The sequence below is a fragment of the Rhinolophus sinicus genome, chromosome 3 (assembly GCF_057876585.1).
Source record: "Rhinolophus sinicus isolate RSI-liver-muscle chromosome 3, RSI-T2T, whole genome shotgun sequence".
Classification (NCBI taxonomy): domain Eukaryota; kingdom Metazoa; phylum Chordata; class Mammalia; order Chiroptera; family Rhinolophidae; genus Rhinolophus; species Rhinolophus sinicus.
Window position 1 is genome coordinate 127,225,601 of NC_142503.1, and position 26,748 is coordinate 127,252,348.

Here is a 26,748-nt window from a genome sequence, read left to right on the forward strand (position 1 = left end):
TCCACCATGGCCCTTCCCATACAGTACTCTGGTCACTGATGTTTCTGTCTCCTCCACCAGATGGCCAGCTCTGTAAGGGAAGGAGACACAGCTCCAGTACATTTCATCATAGCACAGAGAAGGGCCTAAACACACATCTGTAAAAGAAATTATCTAGATGGACTTGGTAGCATGGAAATAAGGCATTGGTGGTTCTATCACTGGGGACTCAGGTGTCAGGGTTCCAACACATCTACTGGTCAATACCACATCCTACAGCCCCCACCTCAGACCCTTGGGTTCCTGCTCTGGGCTGGAACAAGATGTCTGGTCTGAGTCATCAGCTGTGGCTACTGATGTGGTCTATGCTTAATTCTCACACAACCACCCAGAGAATGTCATCAGGCAGGAGGTGTGAGCGCGGGGAAGCTTTCATAGAAAGCCTTCTAGAATGAAACACTACAAAACCAGAGAGGAACTCGAGGTCCCTGAGCCCACCTGCACCTCCTTCCTCTCCCAGGGGCTAAAAGAGAGCACGGAGGAACACCAGCGATCCAATCTGGGCAGCTTTCCTGGGAAGATGTGGCCGTTCCAGCTCCTGCTTCTGCTGGCCTTTCTACTGCCCCCCGGAGTAGAGGCAGGTGACTGACAATCCCCACTCTCGCTCCCACAGAGGTTGCAGACCTCTTCCTCTTCCACACATCCCTGAACCATCTATCCACCAGGAATGTTCTGAACCCCAGCTCCTGTCCCATCTCAGACCCCCAAGCATGATGCTGGATAAGCTATCAGCATAAAGGCAGGGCAGAAGGCTGTTCTCAAGAAAATCCAGCGGGTTCTATTTCCTCCCCAGGACCTACGTTCGCCATCTGGAAAGGGGAACTTCCCTAGAATTGCCTGGCTGAGGGTGGAAAACTGGACAGCAGTCCTGGCTTCCATGTCTGGGATGGGACAGGTGCTCTCCTCAGTGTCTTCTTAGGAAGGAAGCCCAGAGCTCAGCACACCCCAGAGTTACGGGGTCCCTGTGCCCAGAAGAGTGCTCTTGCCTTAGCTCAGTCCCAAGGCCCCTCATTCCCTTTCTCCAATTCTGCCTTTCTTCCCAGGCCTTTAGCGGCTCCTCTCTTTCAAGGATGGGCCACTGAGTTTGGCAACTCCAATGTTCTCTGCTTTCCAGAATCTCACAGCACTGCCCCTACCAAACCACCTCAAGAGGTCCATTGTTGGCTTCATGCAGCCAATAAACACTTATTGGGCATAAACCCAGAGCCCTAAACTTAAGTCTGGCCACTAGATAGCATTATTGTTCTGGACTTCACGGCACCACAGAACCTCAGAAACTCAATTGAAACCAAGCAATGTCCAGAGACGAATTTTCAGGAGCCTCTTGGACTTTGCTGTCCCAAAGACAGTTATGCTCACCTCCAACTAAATGTGGAGAAAAACTCATAGACAAAGCCCGCTGCTCTTCCCTTTTGAGAGGAGAAACGTGAGACCCTCCGAGTTCGAGGCCAGCCCAGGCTCCCAAGTCCCCAGCAGTTTAGAGTTAAGTCAATGTCTTCCTGGTGGCCTCAGTGAGTGCACAGAAGCACAACAAACTTTTCCTTCAGAGGAGATCATCGGGGACATGTGGCCAAGCCCCATTCCCGCCCCTACATGGCCTACATTCAGTTTGTGGACAAAGGGAAGAAGACGTGTGGAGGTTTCCCTGTGGGAGAGAACTTTGTTCTGACGGCTGCTCACTGCAGCGGAAGGTGAGGGGCAGCAGCCAGCATACACCTTCCACTTCCCCGAGACCCCTAAAGGGTCCCCTGTCCTTCCCCAGGGGCTGCAGCCCAGGTGAACTCCCCGGCTCCTACTAACTCAAGTCCACAAAAGCTCTTCACAGGAGCTATCTGAAAGAATGAATGGGAGATGAAAAGCTGAGAAATAAGACAGGCAAGCTGGTGAGAGGTGAGAACAAGTAGCAAGTTGAGAAGAGAGGGACCACACGGGCCAAATCCAGCAATGGTTGAGGACGAAAGTGTGCATTAGGGTAAACATGCAAACTCAGGCAATGTCATGATACTGCCTGAGGGCAAGAGACAGCTCCCAGAAGCCCTACCCTCAGTGTCCTTCAGAAGCAGAGAGAACACTCAGCTCCTGGCCCTCTTGTTGCCTTGATTTCCCCAAACTGCAGCCCTGTCCCACCTCAGCTGTCACCTTATCTTCATGACTCATGGGCTGTATGTCCTGAGACCCCGTGCCCCCCACACTCCCGCTCTGCTCTCTGTGCAGATCATCAGGGTCACCCGGGGAGCCCACAACATCAAGAAACAGGAGAAGACCCAGCAGGTCTTCCAGGTGACAAAAGCCATCCCCCACCCAGACTACAATCCGATGAACATCTCCAATGACATCATGTTACTGCATGTAAGGAAACCTCCTCCTGTGATTGCTCTCCTTGGTCCAGACTGTTTCTCCTCTCACTGTGACCTCTTCCTCCTATCTTGCCCATCCTGGCCACCTGACCAGTCCCAGTACCTCAGAGGGGAAGGAAGACAGTGCAGCCCTATCCCATGTCCAGACCATGGTGTCGCTGGCTGACCTGGCCTGTCTTGCCTCTTCCCCATCAGCTAAAGGAAAATATCAAGCTGAATAAAGCTGTGAAGTCTATCCGCCTACCCAGGGGCAAGGTCTCGGTGAGGCCAGGCAGAAGTGCACTGTTGCCAGCTGGGGACAGGTCACCACAATGGGCACGTTAGCAAACACTCTAAGGAAGTGGAGCTGACCGTACAAGAGGATTGGGAGTGTGAAAGCTACCTACAAAACTATAATGACCCATTCAACTCTGCGTGGGGAACCCGACAGAAAAGGCTTCCTTTCAGGTGAGATTGAGTGTGGCTAACTTGGATCTGGGGAGAGAGCTGTTTGGGGAAGGATGGGGATGTGGAGACCCAAGGAGTGGGGAACTCTCCACCCGTCAGCCTGTGATCTTTCTCCACAGAAGGACAACGGAGAGCAGCCAGAGCTGGGGAGAAATAGGGCCTCTGAGAACCAACCAAGAGCCCCTGGTCAATCTATACATGGTCCTCCTCCAGAGGATGATTCTGTAATTCTCTGGCACACACTGAGGCACAGCGCTTGTATAACTGTGCTCCCTGCGTGAGCAGAGTTGTCACCCACCCTGGATAACAGGCTCGTCCTCCATGCTAAGTGTCAACCCCAGCCGCCTGCTTTCATGTCCTTACACAGTAGACGAGCCACAGTCCCACAGCACCTGCAGAGGAAGAGCATCCAGGACCTGGGAGAGGAGAGGGAACTGACACCTGGGGTGAAGTAAAGCTGTGACAATGTCCAAGCTGAGGGTCCCACAGCGGCCTGCCGCCCTCTGGTCTCCCACATGGCAGCCACGCGAGATGGCCTTCTCTGAGAGGGGGCTTGGGATGGCAGAGAGGGCAGGACCAGGAGGAGAGCTGCTCAATCCCCGCCCCCCGTCTGTCTGCAGGGAGACTCCGGGGGCCCTCTCGTGTGCCGACGTGTGATCCAGGGAATCGTCTCCTACGGAACTAAAAATGGGACATCTCCTCGGACCTACACCAAAGTCTCAAGTTTCCTGCCCTGGATAAAGGAAACCATGGACAAAGCCTGACTTCAGGAACCACAATGTCTTCTCGAGCGAATCCAGAATCACACTGAGGGGGTGGGAGAGGGCAGGTGGTGTCAGCACCCTAATAAATGCCTCTTAGCTGAGTGGGAAGAGCTGGTTCCTTGTATATTCATTGAGCATGATTCACAGCATCAACTCTATGCGTAGATGGCCAAGGGAGCAATTCTGCTGTTTTCTGCTTCCTCTTCTTCCCCATGCCCCCACCACCTCCCCCAAACCCCGCGCGAAGCTGTTCCCCAGCTCCTTCTTACCCACACCTGTACCTCCAGGGCTGCCCTGTGCCAGGGCTGAAGCTGAGCCCCATCAGAAGAAAACGCGAGTCTCTCGGGTGCTGGGGCTCAGCTTGAACTGCTTACCTCCTTCCCCTGTGTTACATGGCAGAGAGGAAGGGGTAACACCCTGTGTGCTGGACGCCCAGCGTGGAGCAGCAGCTTAAGGGCATCACCCCCACCCCACACCGGGGACGGGAAATCCCTCCTGAGCAGGACATTCACTCCCAGAGCCAGGGACGCTGGCAGAGTTGAGGGGGCGAGGGGCCTTGACAAGCTCTCATTCTCACCAAGGCTGATTCTTTCCTTGCCCTACTCTGCCCTCCTCTGAGATCAGAGCACAGCTTGGCCTCCAGGACCCTGTGTCCCTCTTTCTGCATCCTGCTTACCGCTGAGAGGTCTCAGAGTCTACTAACTCCTGTCCCCTCCAGACCACAGATCTGAGGTGACCACATCCCATGTCCCTCCCACCTAGGACACCCAGAGCTGCATGTGCTTCCAGCCGGGTCTCGCCACAGAGATGACTCCCCAGCTAACACCCTGACAGAGGGTGATCAGAGGCCCCAGGCCTGTGCCTGCACCAGGCAGGACCCCTGGAGGACAGGGCTGGCAGGATGTCTCTCCAAACCCTTGCCCTCATCCCCCACCCCGACAGGGTCAGCTCAACCCCTCACATCCAGCCCAGTGTCCCACATGTGCTCAGAGGCTACTGGCCTCCTGGTCACTCGGTAGCCTTAGTCCCTGTCAGCCTGCTCTGCTGAGTCACTGCTGGCCTCTAGGCTAAGACTCCCTGTTGGCCACCTCGGGCTGTCTCGACATTTTCAGTTAGAAAGGACTCTGCTCTGCAGAAGGACTGCAAAGCACAGTGTTTTCTATCGATCAACAAACACGTGCTGATGGAGCACTTACTACGGGCCAGGCATTGAGGATGTACAGTGAACATAATACAGGTTCTGTCACCCAAACCCAAAAGAAAATGACAGTGTTGGCTTTTATCCAAATCATCCAATGCCCTCTCCTCCTTCACATGCGTCCACGTGGCCTAGGTCTATGTGGGAAGCCTACAGGAGGGAAGCACTGGTATTTAGTTTTATTTCAGCTTACACCCTGAACGAGTTTTATCACATGTGACAGTAGAACAGCAGTGCACGGGATTGGGAATGCCTTCAGTCCTTTAGTTCCTACATGTGAAGTTGCCAAACTGTTCACTGGAACATCCTCTTCACCCAGGGGAGAGGGCAGCAGGCAGGTGGGGCAGCCTCATTTTCATTTGCTTTCAAAGTAGCAGGTGTGAATGTCATTGTACAGATTCAAAGGGTAGGAAAACCTGGTTGCGTACCTGCTAGAATGCAGTGAGAGTCTGACTTTAAACCCCCACCCGATTGGACGGGCCAGAAACATGATCCCTGTCATGACTGCAAGCTCCGGCTTTTGTAGAATCAGGAGGCTCACGTGGTCTGGAAAATGGAGGAATGCCTCTGCTGCTTAATCCGTCATGGTTACTGCTGCATCCATGGTATCTAAGACTATCTAGACACTTCAAGGTCGGAAAGTTCTTGGCTCAGAGGCCACATTTATTTATCTCTAGAAAGATATTTTGGCTGAGCAAGGTTCTCCCTGGGCTGGGCTCACCCCACCCTACCTTCCCAGTAGTCATCTCTCCATGTCTTGACACTATCGTGGGGCACTGCCTGACAGCTGAGCGTAAGTTCCAGCTCTGGAATAATTCCTTCCTGCCCCAAATACACAAAACACTACACTCTCTTCCTGCGTGAGGTGGCCTAACTCTCAAAGGCTCATATGGCTTCTCACATCTTGTTGCACACAAAGCATGCAGCAACACATCACTGAATGACCTTGGGCACTTTTACAAGTGGAGAACTGTATTGTCACACAGCTACTGATTTGCAGCTGCAAAAAAATCCCCACATCTAAGACTTGCTAAAGGCCTGGCGCCTTGACTGAAAAAGACAAAGGAAAACATAAAATGCAAAGCAAAACTAGTATTTTAAAAAGTTTTCGAGCCTCAACCTGCTTTAGATACAACATTTACTTTGAGGATATGTTTCCGTAGTTTAAAACAACTTTGAGGACCATGTTGTACGACATCCTCTTTTGAGAAATGAGAGAGGGAGAGAGAGACAAAAAGTCCCAGGAGGCAGTGGCTAGCAACTGAAAGTACCACAGAGTTAGGACAGAGCCTGGACTGAGTCCAGGCCCCCTTGCAGCCAGCGCTGCAACAGGTCTTATATGTTTTCTAACACCTGACCTGCAACAAATTCCTGGCTCCTTGAACAAAAGATAAGCTTCCCCTCAGACAACTCCCTGGAGAGAAAGCCTCTAGGCTCCCATGCCAGCAAATTGTGACAAGTATTCAAAACACTTTCCTTTGTGTGCTGAAGTCTGCCCATGGACACATTGGGATGGAGGCTGGTAAGCACCTTAAAATGTTGATTCCTTCAAATGTCCTTTGCCTGTGGAAGCACCCCTCCCACCCCTGCCACCCCAACATGGGGGAAGCATTCCTTCACTTGCTTAAAAATCTTTGTCATGAACATTCAAAAATGAAACAGAATAAGATACCTCTGTAACGTCTCTGCTCACCAAGACCCATTTCCACCACCCCTTCTTCCCTCCAGACCCACAAGAAGAGTGAGGGCTCAGCACGGCTTCAGAGAGAACTGCAAAGCCAGCTCCTTGAGCAGGGGGAATAGGCCAAAAGGAAGGCAAGAGCTTGCTCACTTGTCCCAGTAACATGCATTGGGATGGCTCTGCCTTCCCTGCCCAGCACCATACTTCTGCCTTACTTCCACTCTATGTGGACTTAGGTCCTACAGGGTTTGTTTCCTGTCTTGGTATCCTACACAACACTGAGTTTGAACAAGAAACATATTTTAGCATCAAAGGAGTACAGCAATGGGTTCCTTTTTGTCTAGGCCTCTTGCTAGACTCCATTTCTAATCCACAGATTCAGGATGATCAGTGAACGTCCGATAGGACAAAGACAGTCACATCTACGCACATACCATAATATTCAAAATGGTGACAATCAAAGAAAAAGAGAAAAAGTTGAAATTAGACAGAGGGAAAATATAAGTTACCTTACTTTAGGGGAAGCAACAATAAGATTTACAATGAGCTTCTCATCAGAAATGATAAAGTCAGATGACAGTAAAGTGATATTTTCAAATAGTTGATAAACAAGAAATAAGCAACCTAGATCTGGAATTCTATATCTACTGAAAACATTGCTTAAAAATGAAGATGAAAATAATGATGTGTTCAAAAGAGCACAGGTAAGAGAATTTGTTGCCATCACACGTGCACTGAAAGAATTACTAGAAGATGTTCAGGATGAAGGGAAACGTTCTCCATTGTAAGCAGAAGGGGAAAAGAGAAATTAAACTTTAAAATGAGATGAAGTACAAAAGGTGGGAGGGACGATAAACAGAAACGTAGCATTATGAGGTTCTCATAGGAAGTGCTATAACATTAATTCCAAGTAGACTGTGATGTGTGAAGAAGGCATATTGTACCCTACAGTAACTACTTTAATAATATACTAGGCCTGACAATCAAGTTTGCGAACTCCTCCGAGAAAAAGTGCTACATACCTCATTGCTGAATATCACTACGACTTCATCTAAATGTCTTCCTTTCAATAGTTACTTTATCTTTGGGTAATGAAAGAAGTCATTGGGGGCCAGATTAGGTGAGTACGGAGGGTGTTCTAAAACAATTATTTGTTTACTGGCTAAAAACTCCATCACAGACAGTACGTGTAAGCTTGTATATTGTCGTGATGCAAGAACCATGAATTGCTGGTGAAAAGTTCAGGTTGTGTAACTTTTTCACACAGCCTTTGCAGCCCTTCCAAATAGTAAACTTCGTTAACTGTTTGTCCAGTTGGTACAAATTCATAATGAATGATCCATCTGATATCAAAAATACTTAGAAACAAGTTCTCGAACTTAATTGTCAGACCACGTACAAGAACATAATTACAGGACAAAAAAACAAAACACAATGAGACACCTCCAAAGAAAAGAGGAAAAGGACAAAGGAAAGAAGAAATGATGCTGAGAGAAATCAAATGGCAATATGATATTCTTCATCCCAACCCTCTCGGTAATCGCATTAAATGTGAACAGATTAAACACTCCAATTAAAAGGCAGAGGTTGCCTGTCTGGCTAAAACAATGCAAGACCCAATTTTGTGCTGTATACAAGAGACACATCCTAAATATAAAGACATGGGTAGAATGAATGTAAAACTATAGAAATACAAAAGAGATACTCTGCAACCAATCCAAAGAAAACAACCTTGCCCATGAAGTGTGCTGTTTAACGTTTGAATTTTGGCCACCTGTGAAAAGAGCTAAAGTGTCTCAGTTGAAGTTTCATTTCCATTTCTTCATATTTATTTCCATTTCTCTTCATATGAGTGAAGTTGACATTCTCTACATTATTTTTTAAATATATTTTACCGTGATCTGTGCAGGTTTTTGCCCATTCTTCTGTCAACATTTCTGTATTTCTATTCTGAATTTTCACAGTTCTTTCTATATAACATAGGTTCCCTCTTTAATTGTGATACATATTGCAATGATTTATTTCCATGTTTGTTGTCTGTATTTTGAGTTTGCGTACGCTGCTTTATGACATTCAAACTTTTAAAGATGATTTTTAACATACTAAAATTTATTTATCAATCTGTTATTTTATGTTTCTCTATTTAGAGTTATTGCTAGAAAGGCTTTCCCACTTCTGAGTTTATAAAGAAATTTACTCATGTTTATTTCCAGTGCCCTTACAGTTTTATTTTGTGTATTTGAGTCTCTTATCCATTTCGAGTGTATTCTGGTGGTTTATGTGAAATATACTCCATCTTGATATCTCAAAAAAACACTATCTAGTTGTTGCAATATCCCTCATTAGAAAGTCTCTTTCCCAATGCATTGAAACGCCACCTTATCAGAAACTATATGTCTTTACATACTTGGAAATGTTTCTGGACTTTCTATTCCGTTTCATTGGTCTCTCTGTTTATTCATGTGTCAGCATAGTGTTATTTTCAGGAAAGAAATATTATAGGACCGTTTTAGGGTGTAAAAAGCTAACCCTCTCCCTTACCATTCTTTTTCTTTTTGTCATAATTTTCCTAGCTATTCTTGCATGCTTATTTTCCACATGAACTTTAGAAGAGTCTAGAATTTGTATAAGGCAAGGAGAATAAACTATATTTTCTAGTGCAGTTATTCTATTGAAATCACGTTTAATGCACATATTGGCATAGTACCAGGATATCAGAAATATAGCAGTTCTTTGGACAGTGGTCTGACAACACTGCTTTGGCTTCCTGGCATCCATTCCCACCTCACATGGTATCAGTAATTCATTAAAGAGAACAGCTTTGGGGAGAGCCAACCCTCTTCCATTCTCAGGACACGTGGTTTGGACAGAGCACCCGACCTTTGCAAAGGCTGTGACCCAGGCTGACAGGGATGACTGGTTTCGACTCGTCTGGCCACCTGTACATGCACCTAAAGCGGAGTGGCAGACTGTGCTTTGCTCTAACGGTCACTGTGTATGTCCCATCCCACAGGCTCTTCTTACATGCCTGCAGCACTGCTTCCTTTTTAAATCTGGGTCAGGGCTTTTGATTGAGGCAGTAGCATGTGGTACAATAGATACCACACGACATCAATGTCCAGGTAAGAAAAGAACACATCTTCTACCCGGGTCGATTTTTCACAGGTGCTCACTCTGCAGAAACCCACCATCATGTTGCCAGACCGACCGATCCTATGCAGAGACCATACGAGAGGCCCTCACGGAGAGGAACTGACATGCCCAGTGGGCAGCAGCACCAACCACTGGGCATGTGTCAGTCATCCCTCGGCTGATCCCAGGCTCCAGGCTCAAGCCTCCCCTGACAGGAAGGGGAGCAAAGGGGAGCATCCACACTACATCCTGACCAACATGCAGATTTGTGAGAAGATAAATTGTGTTGACATTGTTGTTTGAAACCACTCGGTTTTTTAGAAACTGGAATAAGCCCCCTCAGCACTATTGCCACACCATTGTATCCATCCCTCTAACTGTGCCCTCACCATCTTTATCTGATCACTGATGGGTTTGTCTCCACCAGATGCAAGAAATCTCATGACCAATACCCCTGAGGCTCAAAAAAGGGGCCTCAATAAACTGTCTGCAAAAGCCAAGGAAATGAGGAGTTCTTGCAGGCATCATCATGAGACTCAGGTTTCTGGGGGCTCTGGGACCTGCTACTGGCTAATACAGCATCTCCCACCACCCCACTTTGTAGCCACTGTTTCCTGTTTCAGCTGCTGTGCCAAGCACTTTATCAAGAGCTACAGGTGCTTATGTCGTTACTGATAAGTTCTTACTCCACTCAGGATTGAATATTTCAACAGACAGCTGCGTCAGGCATGCAAATAGAGGATGAAGTGATAAAGGCCTTAACATGGGACAGCCCTCGAGTTAGAAGACCAAGAGGCAGCACCAGCAGCTCTCACCTGGGCCGCTTTCCTGACAAGATGCAGCCACTTCTGCTCCTGATGGCCCTTCTTCTCTCCCCCAAGGCAGAGGCAGGTGAGTGACTGTCACGACCAACAGACTCCCGACCCCAATGCACACTGGCACAGCCATAATCAGACGCTACACATTCTGGGCCTGGTCCATCCCCAGGAACTTTCTGAACTCTAGGTTCAGCCCCGAATCAAACACCAGCGTATCTGATGCAGAATAAACACTCCACGGGAATGCAGGACAGAGGGCTGTTCTCCAGGAGGGCCAGTGGGTACCCTGTCCTTCCCAGGTCTTCCCTTCTCAACTGGAATGTGGGCTCTTCCACAAAGGAATCTGGAAGAAGATTGGAAGCTGAGAATGAGAAATAATTAATTCCCCAGGAAAGGGAACCTTGGATAAGGGGCTGAACCTCTCACATTCTAACTCAATGTCTTAAAATCTACCCTCAATCCTCTCCTCCTTCTCCAAGCTGTCTCATTCCTATGCTGCCCAGGAAAGAAGCTGAGGACACAGTTGGTCCCAGAATTGGTGGCCTCCTAGTCCCCTTAACACTTGTGATTGGCTTGTTCAACCTCAAGTTCTCTCTGGTAATTTGTCAGTCAAAATGTTCCGAGTATTACAAACCTGCAGCAGCTCAGTGAGCCTGGGAAACAAGAATGGAGAGAGGACCCAGGGGACGTCAGGGAAAGGATTTTCCAGGATGTACAGGGCCTTCCCTGCTTGTTCCAAACACAAATCCTCTCTGCTCACATACGTGTGTGCAGCTGCAATTGAGGAATAGGACTGTCCTTCTCTTTGTCAGAGGGACAATCTGAGTCTTGTGGGTCACCTGTCAGGCCATGAATATATTGACCCAGTTACCCGCAGGACACCTTCTTGTTACTGCTGACGACTACAGACCTCACCGTCTCCATCCCACTCCTCCCAAACCTGCCCCAGGTTATCCCAGCCTCCCTGGCTTCAGTCCTTGACTCCACAAGCACAGCACACAGGGTACAATATTTCTTTCAGGGGAAATCATCGGGGGCCATGAAGCTGAGCCTCATTCTCGTCCCTACATGGCATATATTAAGTTCCTAACTTCAAAGAATAGCTACTGTGGAGGTTTCCTTGTGCGTGAGGACTTTGTGCTGACAGCAGCTCACTGCCTGGGAAGGTGAGGAGTTGCGCCTGGGCCCCCACCCTTCTGTAGACACCTGGAAGGGAACCCTCATCTCGGGGGATACAGACTAGAGCCACCTAGTAACACAGAGGAGCTCTTCGGAAGGCAGGTAAGTTTTGGGGAGGGAGGGACAGCTCAATGCAGGTGGCCTGTTGAAGACAGAAGGCACTGATCAATGGTGGCATGGGAAGGAGATGGAGGTTGTGCCCGGGAGCCCAGCGGGCACATGTGAGACCTTCACAGTTTGGCTTAGCGATAGGCAAGCTCAGCACAATGAAATCTGCTCCAGGAACTGCCTCTGAGCACGAGCTGCCAAGAAGCAGAGGCACAAACGTGCTCAACCCCAGGGACCCTGTCACTCCTCTCCACTCCAGTCCTGCCCTGTCCCCAGCTGGCCGCTTTCCTTCACAGCCCCTAGGCTATATCTCCTGTGACTTAACCACCCTCTCTGGTCTCTGCAGCTCAATTACTGTCGTCCTGGGAGCCCACAACATCAAGGTGAATGAGAGTACCCAGCAGGTCATCCCGGTGAGAACACCCATACCCCACCCAAAATATGACAGTATCACGTTTGCGAACGACATCATGTTACTGAAGGTAGGGCTCCACTGCATCTTGCACACTTTAGCCCCAGGGTTTTGTGTCCACATGACCACTGTCTGTCCTTCTTTCCAGTGTGGCCCCTTTACTTGTCCCAGGGCAGTGAAGATGACAACCACACGACTGTCCCTGCAGTCTGTGGACCACAAGTATATTAGAATTCCTGTCCTCTGCTTTCAGCTGGAGGAAAAAGCCAAACTGAACGGCGCCGTGACAATCATCGACCTGCCCGGGAGAAGAGATGGGGTGAAGCCTGGGATGGAGTGCAGTGTGGCCGGCTGGGGGCGGCTGGGTGTGAACACCCCAGGCCCTGCGAAACTGCATGAGGTAGAACTTGAAATCCAGAGAGACGAAGAATGTACTTCGCGCTTCAGCTATTACAACAAGGAATTCCAGATATGTGTGGGGGACCCGAAAACGATTCAGACTCCTTTTGAGGTAAGACCCCATCATTGTCCTTGCTCAGCCCTGGGCACAGGCGAGCTTTGAGGAGACCCAGGGCAGTGTGCCCTGTGCTTCTTGGCAGCTCGGGCTCAGTGGCAATACATACACCTATGTCCTCAGATATTCTGGTGCCGGCTCCCTGGGGGCGGGAGGTGGGGGAGAATGAGAGACTGTCCCACAGCCACTTATGGACAGGCTTTATGGAGAAAGGAGAACGGGACCCATCAGAGCCAGGGTGTAACCCTGGACCTAGGACCTAGAGAGGGAACAAGGCCTGTCCTGGCACTGAACTGCCACACAGCCCCCTAACAGCGACCATTCACCCTTGATACAACAAGGTGGGTCGGACCAGGAGAAAGTCCTACTAAGTCGTTTATCCCTCTGCCCTCAGGGGGACTCCGGAGGCCCCCTCGTATGTGGACAGAAGGCAGAGGGCATTGTCTCCTTTGGAAAAAATACTGGAAAACCTCCAGCAGTCTACACCAGGATTAAATACTTTGTGCCCTGGATAAAAAGAACAATGAAACGCTTCAATCTGCGGAGACCACATTGAGGCACCCCGGAACTGATCCATCCATCTTCTCTGGGGCACAGGCCAATACTGCAGTAGGTTTAGAAGCTCTGCCAGACACTTAATAAACTCCCATCTCTAGACTGGAAATCATTCATTCCTCCTTTATTCACCAAAACCTTTATTACTTACCTACTGTTGTGTCCAGCAACCATCTGTTCACATCTCTGATCTCTTACAGGCTTCCCCCTTCAGTGTAACTCACCTTCCATCTCTACAATAAAAAATCATGCTGCATCGATAACAAACTGCTTCCAAATACAACGTCCCAGTGCCAGCTCCCCCTGCCAGGCTGAATGTAAGCTTCATCCAGAAAAAGGAGCGACTCCCCAGGAAAAAGTGACCCTCATCCTGACAACCCTCGTATGGCATCCATATTCCTCTCCTACTTCAATCCACACCCACAGCCCTACCCCACTGGCAGAACCGAGGGCCAATACACAACATAAAAGAATTCAGAAATTGAAAGAAGGATGAGCTGAGACTCTCTGGGTAGGGGGCCATTTCTCCTATCAGAATAGAAATGGGTGAGAAGCTTTTGGAAAGCTGTCATTTCACCCCACGAAACACTCCTTCCCCAAATCAGAGCAGTTGGAAGCCTGAGAAGATTCAGGAGGGCCCTTGAGTACTCCCAGGCCCAGCGCAGTGCCTGTCACAGCCCTTTCTTGGGCGCAGGGCTCAGGGCAACCTCTGCTGTCCTGGCCGCCCATCCTCCTGCAGCCCGAAATGACCTTCAAGGTGCTCTTCCATCTTGATCTAGGCCAGCCTGTCCCCACCTCCCATTGTGTGTGTGTGTGTGTGTGTGTGTGTGTGTGTGTGTGTGTCTCCAAAGGAAACTCACGGTAATGAAAAGTACTAGTTTCAATAGTATTTTTCTATGTGTCAACAGTATCCTGTAGCATAAAGCTTATTGAGGGAGATTTTCTTCTTCTAGTTTTCCACAATCTCTAAATCTTTCACAAGATTGTATTCAGAAAAGTAACCTCATTTTAAACATCGACCTTGGAGAAGGCAGGACTGAAAAAGAGTGGTTCACTGAATGTGGGCCGTGGATGAGTTGCTTTGACTCAGGGAAAATGTATTCTGGGTATATAAGTAATACCTATTTGTCATAGAAAGAGAGTTAAGACATAAACAAGAAAATGAAAACTGCCAAGACGTCCACCACCCAGAAATCCTGACCGCTGCTTAAGCCTGTTTACTTCCACTCTTCTCGATGTATTCACCAGATGCCGTTCCTAGAACAGAACTGGGTCGGGCTGTTTGGAAGTCATCATACCTCCCTTTCCACTTCTCTTTCTTCTTCTGTCACACTGATGACAGCATCGGGATAATCTGTTTGCAACATACATAAGTGCTAGGCCCGAGGACGTCAGAGACAAGGTTCTCTGGACACTGGACAGAGAAAACTTAGTGGCCAGTAACTATCGGGATGGTCGGCATCCATTTCCCCATCGCCTGGCAACAGTAATGAGCATTTCTTGAGGGGAAATTGCCCACCCAGAGGCTCTATGATTTGGGGGGCAGTCCCATCCTCAGCCCAAGGGGTGGTAAATAACCGCAGCACGAACCAATCAGGCCACTCGGCTCCAACAGACGCCATGATGACTTGTTTCCATCCAGTGAGTATCACGTCCAGGACTTGTGTTCAAAACTGTGGGTAAGAAAAGCTCTAGGTCTCTGTGTCACAGAATATTGATATTTAAAGTGGGGATTCTAAATATTCGAAAAACATGGGCTGGAGTGCTGGTAAGACAGGAAATGGGGTGACCGTTTAGTGTCCTGGGGTGTGTTCAGTGCTACTTGGGCCTCAGGCCAGTCCAGGCTCTATCTCCCACCACAAAGCAGACCCTCCACCATCGCCCTTAGCACCCCAACTACCCACAGATTCTCAGTCTACTCCAGGTGAGCGTCAGCCTCTGAAGGACAGGGCCACATCACTCATACCACTAAACACAGCTTGCTAAGTAATTATTCATGATTTCATCAGAAAGGAAAAAGAGGCAGGAGCCATGAAGTGGAAACATTCTTGATTTAGTCACTAAGGGACTTCTGGGGTTCCAGCCTCTCTGCTGGCAGTAGCCATGGCCTTCACTTTCTTTTTCCTTCTTTCTGCTTTTGCCTTGTGGCTTAGCATCTGAGTACAAATGTGGTGACAGTGCCATTCTCACCTAACCAAACCAGAGAACTCTGACAAACCACCTTCTATGGTGACACCCAGCAAAACTAAAGGAGCAAGTGTTGAGGAGGTGTGTGAGTCGCTGAGCCACACTTCCTTTGTTCCCTTCTGGGGCTTTGTGTCTGGAAGACAGAAACACCAGCGGCTCTGACCTGAGCAGATGCATCCACTCCTGCTCTTGTTGGCATTTCTTCTACCCTCTGAGCTCAGGACAGGTGAGTGACTAACCCATTCCTGAGGCCTCAGCCCATCTCATAAAACACTCCGTACCCCCAAACCTTTGGTCCAGCACAGGCAGGGCTTGTCCTGCATTTGAGCCCAGGAACTTTCTGAAGCCCAGCTTGCTTCCCTCCCAAACCCAGACCAACAAGTCCCATGTTTGATAGCTACTCAACAAGGATGGATGGGAAGAAGAGTTCCACTGCAAGATCTTAGCCTCTTTCTTATCAAACTGGTAAGGAGGTTGTTCTTAGAAAGGCATTTGGCAAAGGATGTGAAGCTACCAAAGACAAAGAACTAAAATCCCTCACTCCAACCCAGGAAAGGGCACCTCGGACAAATCGCTCATAGTGAAAATTGTTCCTGGACCAGCTTAAGAACCATTTAAAGTTCTCATACCTTCCATCACCTTGCTCCTGCTCAGGAGAGGAGCCAAGGGTGCGACTGATCACAGCGGTGGGTAGATGACTGCACACAGAGTTCCCTGGTAGCCTTGGCTCTGCCCCAGGCCTGGGCAGCCTATTTCATCCCCTTTTCCCCTGGCTTTCTCAGGCCCTCGGCTGCCCCACTGTCATTGGCAGTGCACTCTCACCATCCCTGTCGCTTTGAATTCCACCAGCACTGTCCCCAACAATCCTCAGCCAGAAGTTAATTGAAGGCCATGCATTGATGCAATCAAAACATGCCTACTGAGAACCTAGGATGTGTTAGGCCTTAAGACAGGAAGATTTTAGAAATCCAACTCCATAACTCATGGGTAAATCATTAGAAAACAGCACCAATCAGGATTCTCCCAGAGACTTGGAGTGGTCAGGGAGACTCACTGCGTCCTGTCCACATTACCTGCAGCTCCGCCACCTTCAAGATAGGTCTTAGCTCTTCCATACTTGTGTCTGCATATGACTCGGAGAACAAGCACTACCCTGCCTTTCTCAAGCTGGATTCTGAGGCTTCAGTTTCAGAAAAGGTGATTCTGCCAAAAGAGAACCAGAGACCCTCCCCCCATTGTCTTCGGGTCACACCTCAGTCATCGCCTCCCTAAGCCTTCCCTCCTCCCACAGCCACTCCCAGTCACCCACCTTCCAGCCTTTCCTTCAGAGATCATCGGGGGACGTGAGGCCAAGCCCCACTCCCATCCCTACATGGCCTGCATTCAGTTTGTGGATAACGGGAAGAATAGGTGCGGTGGTGTCCTTGTGCGAGAGAACTTTGTTCTGACAGCTGCTCACTGCAGCGGCAGGTGAGGGGCAGCACCCAGCCTACCCCCTCCCAGACTCCTACAGGGTCCTGTGTCCTTCCCCAGGGGCTGCAGACCAGGTGAGCTCCCCGGGCTCCTGCTAACTCAAGCCCACAAGAGCTCTTCACAGGAGCCATCTGAGAGCATGACTAGGTGAAGAAAAACTGACAAATAAGAGGGGTAAGCTGGGTTCAGGTCAGAGGTGAGACAAGTAGCAAGCTGAGAAGAGAGGGACCACACTGGCCAAATCCAGCAATGGTGGAGGAGAAAGTGTGCATTAGGGTAAACATGCAAACTCAGGCAATGTCAAGATACTGCCTGAGGGCAAGAGACAGCTCCCAGAAGCCCTACCCTCAGTGTCCTTCAGAAGCAGAGAGGACACTCAGCTCCTAGCCCTCCTGTTGCCTCAATTTCCCCTAACTGCAGCCCTGGCCCACCTCAGCTGTCACCTACCCTTCACGGCTCATGGGCTGTATGTCCTGAGACCCCACGCCCCCCACACTCCCACTCTGCTCTTTGTGCAGCTCAATCATTGTCATCCTGGGGGCCCACAACATCAATCAACAGGAGAAGACCCAGCAGGTCTTCCAGGTGACAAAAGCCACCCCCACCCAGACTGTAATCCCAAGAACATCTCCAGTGACAACATGCTACTGCAGGTAAGGAAATCTCCTCCTGCGATTGCTCTCCTGGGTCCAGATTGTTTCTCCTCTCACTGTGACCTCTTCCTTCCTTCTTGCCCATCCTGGCAACCTGACTAGTCCCAGTGCCTCAGGGGTGAAGGAAGACAGTGCAGCCCCATCGCATGTCCAGGCCCTGCGTCGCTGGCTGACCTGGGCTCTCTTGCCTCTTCCCCATCAGCTGGAGAGAAATATCAAGCTGGCTAAAGCTGTGAAGGCCATCCGCCTGCCCAGGGGCAGGGACTCGGTGAGGCCAGGACAGAAGTGCAGTGTGGCCGCCTGGGACAGGTCACACCAATGGGCACGTTAGCAAACACTCTACAGTAAGTGGAGCTGACTGTGCAAGAGGATTGGGAGTGTGAAAGCTACTTTCCAAATTATTATGACCCTGCCATTCAACTCTGCGTGGGGAACCCGACAGAAAAGAAGGCTTCCTTTCAGGTGAGATTGAGCTTAGCTAACTTGGATCTGGGGAGAGAGGTGTTTGGGGAAGAATGGGGACGCACATCTAGCAGTGGAACTCCTCCACTCTCTAGCATGTGATCTTTCTCCCCAGAAGGACAACGGAGAGCAGCCAGAGCTGGGGAGAAATAGGGCCTCTGACAACCAACCAAGGGCCCCTGGTCAATCTATACATGGTCCTCCTCCAGAGGATGATTCTGTAATTCTCTGGCACACACTGAGGCACAGCGCTTGTATAACTGTGCTCCCTGCGTGAGCAGTAGTTGTCACACACCCTGGTTAACGGGCTCGTCCTCCATGCTAAGTGTCAGCCCCAGCCGCCTGCTTTCATGTCCTTACACAGTAGACGAGCCACAGTCCCACAGCACCTGTAGAGGAAGAGCATCCAGGACCTGGGAGAGGAGAGGGAACTGACACCTGGGGTGAAGTAAAGCTGTGACAATGTCCAAGCTGAGGGTCCCACAGCGGCCTGCCGCCCTCTGATCTCCCACATGGCAGCCACGTGAGGTGGCCTTCTCTGAGAGGGGGCTTGGGATGGCAGAGAGGGCAGGACCAGGAGGAGAGCTGCTCAATCCCCGCCCCCCGTCTGTCTGCAGGGAGACTCCGGGGGGCCTCTCGTGTGCCAAAATGTGATCCAGGGAATCGTCTCCTACGGAATTAAAAATGGGACATCTCCCCGGGCCTACACCAAAGTCTCAAGTTTCCTGCCCTGGATAAAGGAAACCATGGACAAAACCTGACTTCAGGAACCACAATGTCTTCTCGTGCTAATCCAGAATCACACTGAGGGGGTGGGAGAGGACAGGTGGTGCCAGCACCCTAATAAATGCCTCTTAGCTGAGTGGGAAGAGATGGTTCCTTGTTTATTCATTGAGCATGATTCACAGACACCAGCTGTATGCGTAGATGGCCAAGGGAGCAATTCTGCTGTTTTCTGCTTCCTCTTCTTCCCCATGCCCCCACCACCTCCCTCAAACCCCATGTGAAGCTGTTACCCAGCTCCTCCTTACCCACACCTGTACCTCCAGGGCTGCCCTGTGCCAGGGCTGAAGCTAAGCCCCATCAGGAGAAAACGGGAGTCTCTAGAGTGCTGGGGCTCAGCTTGAATTGCTTACCTCCTTCCCCTGTGTTACATGGCAGAGAGGAAGGGGTAACACCCTGTGTGCTGGACGCCAAGCCTGGGGCTGCAGTTTAAGAGCATTGCACCCCCACACCAGGGACGGGAAATCCCTCCTGAGCAGGACATTCTCTCCCACAGCCAGGGATGCTGGCAGAGTTGAGGGGGCGAGGGGCCTTGAGAAGCTCTCATTCTCACCAAGGCTCACTCTTTCCTTGCCCGACTCTGTCCTCCTTTGAACTCAGAGCACAGCTTGGCCTCCAGGATCCTGCTGTCCCTACTTCTCCATCCTGCCTACCACTGAGAGGTCTCAGAGTCTACCAACTCCTGTCACTTCCAGACCACAAATCTAAGGTGGCCACTTCCCATGTCCCTCACACCTAGGACACCCAGAGCTGCGTTGTGCTTCTAACAGGGTCTCACCACGGAGATGCCTCCCCAGCTAACACCCTGAAAGAGGGTGATCAGAGGCCCCAGGACTGTGCCTGCACCAGGCAGGAGACCTGGAGGACAGGGCTGGCAGGATGTCTCTCCAGAACCCTTGCCCCCAACCCCCACCCCAACAGGGTCAGCTCAACCCCTCACATCCAGCCCAGTCTCCCACATGTGCTCAGAGGCTACTGGCCTCCTGGTCACTCGGTAGCCTTAGTCCTAGTCAGCCTGCTCCCCTGAGTCACTGCTGGCCTCTAGGCTAAGACTCCATGCTGGCCACCTCGGGCCATCTCGACATTTTCAGTTAGAAAGGACTCTTCTCTGCAGAAGGACTGCAAAGCACAGTGTTTTCTATCGATAAACAAACACGTGGGGATGGAGCACCTACTACGGGCCAGGCATTGAGGATGTACAGTGAACATAATACAGGTTCTATCAGCCAAATGCAAAAGAAAATGACAGTGTTGGCTTTTATCCAAATCATCCAACGCCCTCTCATCCTTCACATGAGTCCATGTGGCCTAGGTCTATGTGGGAAGCCTACAGGAGGGAAGCATTGGTATTTAGTTTTATTTCAGCTTACACCCTGAACAAGTTTTAGCACATGTGACAGTAGAACAGCAGTGTACAGGATTGGGAATGCCTTCAGTCCTTAATTCCAAGATGTGAAGTTGCCAAACTGTTCACTGGAACATCCTCTTCACCCAGGGGAGAGGGCAGCAGGCAGGTGGGGCAGCCTCATTTTCATTTGCTTTCAAAGTAGCAGGTGTGAATGTCATTGTACAGATTCAAAGGGTAGGAAAACCCGGTTGCATACCTGCTAGAAGCCAATGAGAGTCTGACTTTAAACCCCCACCCGATTGGACGGGCCAGAAACATGATCCCTGTCATGACTGCAAGCTCTGGCTTTTGTAGAATCAGGAGGCTCACGTGGTCTGGAAAATGGAGGAATGCCTCTGCTGCTTAATCCGTCATGGTTACTGCTGCATCCATGGTATCCAAGACTATCCAGACATTTCAAGGTCGGGAAGTTCTTGGCTTAGAGGCCACACTTACTTATCTCTAGAAAGATATTTTGGCTGAGCCAGGTTCTCCCTGTGCTGGGCTCACCCCACCCGAGCTTCCCAGCAGTCATCCCTCCATGTCTTGCCACTATCGTGGGGCACTGCCTGAGAGCTGAGCATAAGTTCCAGCTCTGGAATAATTCCTTCCTGCCCCAAATACACAAAACACTATATTCTCTTCCGGAGTGAGGTAAATACTATGAGATCGCCAAACCCTCAAAGACCCATATGGCTTCTCACATCTTGCTGCACACAAAGCACACAGCAACACAATAGCTGAATGATGTTGGGCACTTTTACAAGGGAAGAACTGTATTGTCACACAGCTACTGATTTGCAGCTGAAAAAAATCCCCACATCTAAGGCTTGCTAAGGACCTGGCGCCTTGACTGAAAAAGACTAAGGAAAACATAGAATGCAAAGCAAAACTAGTATTTTAAAAAGTTGTCGAGCCTCACACTGGTTTAGATACAACACTTAATTTGGGGAAATATTTCTGTGATTTAAAACAACTTTGAGGACCCTGTTTTATGACATCCTCTGTAGAGAAATGAGAGAAAGAGAGAGAGAGACACAATGTCCCAGGAGGCAGTGGCGAGCAACTGAAGGTACCACAGAGTTAGCACAGAGCCTGGACTGAGCCCAGGCCCCCTTACAGCCAGCCCAGCAACAGGTCTTATGTGTTTTCTAACACCTACCCTGCAACAACTTCCTGGCTCCCTGAACAAAACATAAGCGGTCTTGGTTCCAGATCAAAATGGTGGCATGAGGGAGCCTCTGTAAAGCTCCCCTGGAATTTACAACTAATTGAACAACAATAACTCCACAAAGGACTCCCTGCACAGCAGACAGGCAAGACAAAGAGACCCACTACTGAATTCACCTAAAGGTGGGCAAATCGCACGAGCAGAGGAGGAGGGAAGGAAGAAGTGCAGAGTTGGAGCCGCGTGGGTGTAGAACGCAGACCTAGCTCAGTGCTCCGAGCTCGCTGCATCCCGGAACTACCGCAGCTGCAGGAGAGGGAAGAACTCGGACTGCTAGGGCTCCGCTTATGGCCCACAGGGCTGAGGGGGCAGCATATAACACAGCTGAACGCAACGTTCACGGCAGAGACCTCGGATAAAAGACTGAGGGAAGAAGGCTGAAAAAGGTGGTTTAAGCCCTCACTGCCGAGCAGAGAACAGAAGCCTTAGTCACTGAGACTAGCCGCCCCCTGCCTACCCTCCCAGAGCTCACCCCGCCCCCACCTGCCCGGTGCAAGAAGCGGAACAGTAGCACTGTCAGATCAAAAGAACAGAATATTTGCTGTCCTGAGAACTGTAGTCCGCAGACACAGATTCGCAGCCCAACTAGTTCCGGGAAAGGGGAGGGAGCTGTGGAAGCAGGACCAGCTGTGGTGGTGGTCACCAACATTACTCTGGGCCACCTCTCACAACTCACCACGCCCCTGGCCCCACCTATCTGGGCGGATCCCTGCAGGAGTAAACAGAACTGCTGAAACATACGGGCTCTGAATCTGGTGCAGGAAGTGCTTTGGAACTTCAAAAGCTCTCTGCATACTCACGCAGACACTGCGCCCTGTGACCCAGACGAACTATTAACAGAGGAGAAGCCTGTCTCCAGGGAATCCTCCTAGTGTGTGAGAAGCTGGGATAGTGCAGAGAAAACATAGTACTACCATGTGAGGGGAAAAGAAGGCTGCAGTCGGAGAGAAAATAAAACATTCAACCAACACGTACTGGAACACAAAAGAAAAACCTCTTCCTATCAACCTGTTGCAGAAGCAACTCCTGTAGATGTCTAGCAAGAGAAATAATAAATCAGTAATTGCCATGAATAACCAAGGCAACAAGACAGCTCAGAAAGAAAGTGAACAGTCCCCAGAAAAAAAACTTAAAGATATGGAAATATGTGACTTAAATGACAGAGAATTCAAGATTGCAGTTCAGAAAAAACTCAACGAGATGCAAGAAAACATAGAAAGGCAGTTTAAGGAACTCAGAAACACAATCAAAGAACAACATGAGCATTTTATGAAAGAGATTGAAATTTTAAAAAAGAACCAAATAGAACTTCTGGAGATTAAGAATTTAACAGAAGATATTAAGAATGAAATAACCAGCTTAGGTAGTAGAGTTGACCAGATGGAGGAAAGAATCATTGACATTGAAGATACAAACCTGGAAATTACACAGATGGAAGAAGAAAGAGACTTGAAACTTAAAAGAAATGAAAGAATTCTACACAAACTTTCTGACTCCACCAGAAAGAGCAATATAAGAATAATGGGCATACCAGAAGGAGAAGAAAGAGAGAAGGGAACAAAGAATATATTCAAACAAATTGTCAATGAGAACTTCCCAAACTTGTGGACAGAACTGGATCCTCAAATCGATGAATCAAATAGAACACCTAATTCCCTCAACCCCAGCACGCCTTCTCCAAGGCACATTGCATTGAATCTGTCCAAAATCAATGACAAAGAAAGAGTCCTCAAGACAGCCAGGGAAAAGAAGATGATAACCTACAAAGGAAAGCCCATTAGATTATCATCAGATTTCTCCGCAGAAACTCTACAAGCCAGGAGGGAGTGGAACCAAATATTCAAACTATTGAAAGAGAGAAATTATGAGCCAAGAATAATATATCCAGCAAAGATATCCTTTAGATATGAAGGAGGAATAAAGACCTTTCCACACATACAGAAGCTGAGGGAATTTTCTAATACATGACCTGCACTACAAGAAATACTAAATGAGGCTTTTCGACCACCATCAACAGGGACAATTTGTGGCAACCCAAACATAAAAAGGGGGAGAGTAAAGGCCTGAACCAGAACATGGGAATGGAGAAAGTAAGTGTGCTGAAGAAGATGGAATACTCTAAATATCAAACTTTCTTTTACATAAATTTAAGGGTAATCACTCAAAAAAATCCAGAACTGAAATATATACTATAATAAAAGAAGAAACAGAGGGAAACATCATTGAATACCACCGCACAGAAATAATAGACAACAACAAAAAGGCAAAGAAACAATGGAGACACAGCCTTACCAGAAAACTAAAGATAGAATGACAGGAAATCCTCACATATCAATAATCACCCTAAATGTAAATGGAGTGAACTCACCAATACAAAGGCACAGAGTAGCAGATTGGATCAAAAAACTAAACCCAACCATATGCTGTCTCCAAGAGACACATCTCAGCTACAAGGACAAGCATAGACTCAAAGAGAAAGGGTGGAAATTGACACTCCAAGCAAATGGTACCCAGAGAAAATCAGGTGTAGCCATAATGATATCAGATGAAACAGACTTCAAGGTGAAAAAGATAACAAGAGACAAAGATGGACATTTCATAATGGTGAAGGGGACTGTACAACAAGAAGACATAACAGTCATCAATATTTATGCCCCCAATCAGGGAGCACCGAAATATACCAAACAACTACTAACAGAAATAATGGGAGAAATTGACCACAACACAATTATACTAGGGGACTTAAATACACCATTGACAGCTATGGATAGATCATCCAAACAGAAAATAAATAACGAAATAGCAGCCCTAAATGACACATTAGTTGAAATGGACATAATTGACATTTATAGAGCACTTCATCCTAAAACATCAGACTATACATTCTTTTCTAGTGTACATGGAACATTCTCAAGGACAGACCACATATTGGGACATAAAATCGGCCTCAGCAAATTTAAGAAGATTGAAATCATACCAAGCATAGACTCTGATCACAAGGCTTTGAAATTGGATATCGACTGCAAAAAGAAAGCAGGAAAAAACAACAAATACATGGAGATTAAACAACATACTTCTAAAGAATGACTGGGTCAAAGAAAAAATTAGAGGAGAGATCAAAAGATACATAGAAACAAATGACAATGAAAATACATCCTACCAAAATTTTGGGGATGCAGCGAAAGCAGTTTTAAGAGGGAACTTTATATCATCACAGGCCTATCTCAAGAAACAAGAAAACTCCCAAATAAATAACCTCATGTTACACCTTAAAGAACTAGAAAAAGAAGAACAAGTGAAACCCAAGGTCAGCAGAAGAAAGGAAACAACAAAAATCAAAGCAGAACTAAATGAAATATAAAACAAAAAGACAATAGAAAAAATTAATGTGACAAAGAGCTGGTTCTTTGAAAAGATTAACAAAATTGACAAACCTTGGCTAGACTCACTAACATAAAAAGAGAGAAGACACTAATTAACAAAATCAGAAATGGAAAAGGAGAAGTTATCACAGACACCACAGAAATACAAAGGATCATCCAAGAATATTATGAAGGGCTATATGCCACCAAATTCAATAACCTAGAAGAAATGGAAAAGTTCTTAGAAACATATACCCTTCCAATGCTGAACCATGAAGAATTGGAAAATCTAAACAGACCGATCACCAGTAACGAAATTGAATCAGTCATCGAAAACCTTCCCAAAAGCAAAAGTCCGGGAACAGATGGCTTCACTAGTGAATTCTACCAAACCTTCAAAGTGGATCTAATACCAATCCTGCTCAAACTCTTCCCAAAAATTGAAGAAAGACACGACTCCCTAACTCATTTTATGAGGCCAACATTACCCTGATACCAAAACCTGGTAAGGACACCACAAAAAAAGAAAACTACAGACCAATATCTCTGATGAATACAGATGCAAAAATCCTAAATAAAATTCTAGCAAATTGAATACAACAATGCATTAAAAAGATTATTCATCACGACCAAGTGGGGTTCATCACCAGGCCACAAGGATGGTTCAATGCCGCAAATCCATCAAGCTATACATCACATAAACCAAATAAAAGACAAAAATCATATGATTATATCAATTGATGCAGAAAAAGCATTTGACAATATACAACATACATTTATGATTAAAACACTTAATAAAATAGGTATAGAAAGAAAGTACCTTAACATAATAAAGGCCATATATGACAAGCCCTCAGCTAATCTCATAATTAATGGTGAAAAACTGAAGCCCTTTGCTCTACGTTCAGGAACATGACAGGGCTGTCCCCTGTCACCTCTGCTTTTCAACATAGTGTTGGAAGTCCTTGCCAGAGCAATCAGGCAAGAGAAAGAAATAAAAGGCATCCAAACTAGGAATGAAGAAGTTAAATTGTCACTTTTGGCAGATGACATGATGCTATTTACAGAAAACCCTAAAGACTCCACCAAAAAGCTATTAGAAACAATCAACGAATACAGTAAAGTTACTGGCTACAAAATCAACGCAAAAACAGCAAAAGAACAAGACAAACAAATGAGAAACAAAAAATCATAGACACAGACAATAGTTTAGTGGTTACCAAAGGGTAAGGGGTGTGGGGGGTGGGAGATGAGGGTAAAGGGGATCAAATATATGGTGATGGAAGGAGAACTGGCTCTGGGTGGTGAACACACAATGGGATTTATAGATGATGTAATATGAACTGTACACCTGAAATCTAAGCAATTTTACTAACAATTGTCAGCCCAATAAATTTTTTTTAAAAATTAAAAAAAAAAGATAAGCATCTGCTCAGACACCTCCCTGGAGAGAAAGCATCTAGGCTCCTATGGCAGCCATTCTGTGGCAAGTATTCAAAACACTTTCCTTTGTGTGCTGAAGTCTGCCCATGGACACATTGGGATGGAGGCTGGTAAGCACCTTAAACATGCTGATTCCTTCAAATCTCCTTTGTCTGTGGAAGCACCCCGCATACCCCACGCCACCCCAACATGGAGGAAACAATCCTTCCCTTGCTTAAAAGTCTTTGTCATGAACATTCAAAAATGAAACAAAATAAGATACTTCTGTAACGCCTCTGCTCACCAAGACGTATTTTCACCACCCCTTCTTCCCTCCAGATCCACCTAAAGAGTCAGGTCTCAGCACAGCTACAGAGAGAACTGCAAAGCCAGCTCCTTGAGCAGGGGGAATGGGCCAAAAGGAATGCAAGAGCTTGCTAACTTGTCCCATAACATGCATTGGGATGGCTCTGCCTTCCCTGCCCAGCACCAAACTTCTGCCTTACTTCCACTCTATGTGGACTTAGGTCCTACAGGGTTTGTTTCCTGTCTTGGTATCCTACACAACACTGATTTTGGACAATAAA

General features: G+C 47.9%; 1 protein-coding gene, 1 long non-coding RNA gene and 1 pseudogene across 2 annotated transcripts; all 3 read left to right on the forward strand.

Moving 5' to 3' along the window:
- Positions 1-449: 449 nt before the first annotated feature.
- LOC109439989 (granzyme B-like) lies at positions 450-3,698 on the forward strand (annotated as a pseudogene).
- Positions 3,699-10,283: 6,585 nt separating this feature from the next.
- Positions 10,284-13,313, forward strand: LOC109439940 (mast cell protease 1A-like). The gene is made up of 5 exons (XM_074328099.2): positions 10,284-10,509; positions 11,458-11,602; positions 12,070-12,205; positions 12,389-12,646; positions 13,044-13,313. Exons 1-5 carry the CDS (start codon positions 10,347-10,349, stop codon positions 13,203-13,205), a joined length of 864 nt encoding a protein of 287 aa, XP_074184200.2. The 5' UTR covers positions 10,284-10,346; the 3' UTR covers positions 13,206-13,313.
- A 2,097-nt stretch (positions 13,314-15,410) lies between these two features.
- On the forward strand, positions 15,411-18,810 carry LOC109439931 (uncharacterized). Its single transcript, XR_012494375.2, has 3 exons — positions 15,411-15,617; positions 17,383-17,517; positions 18,597-18,810. It is a non-coding gene; the product is annotated as an uncharacterized LOC109439931 (long non-coding RNA).
- The last annotated feature ends 7,938 nt before the right edge of the window (positions 18,811-26,748 follow it).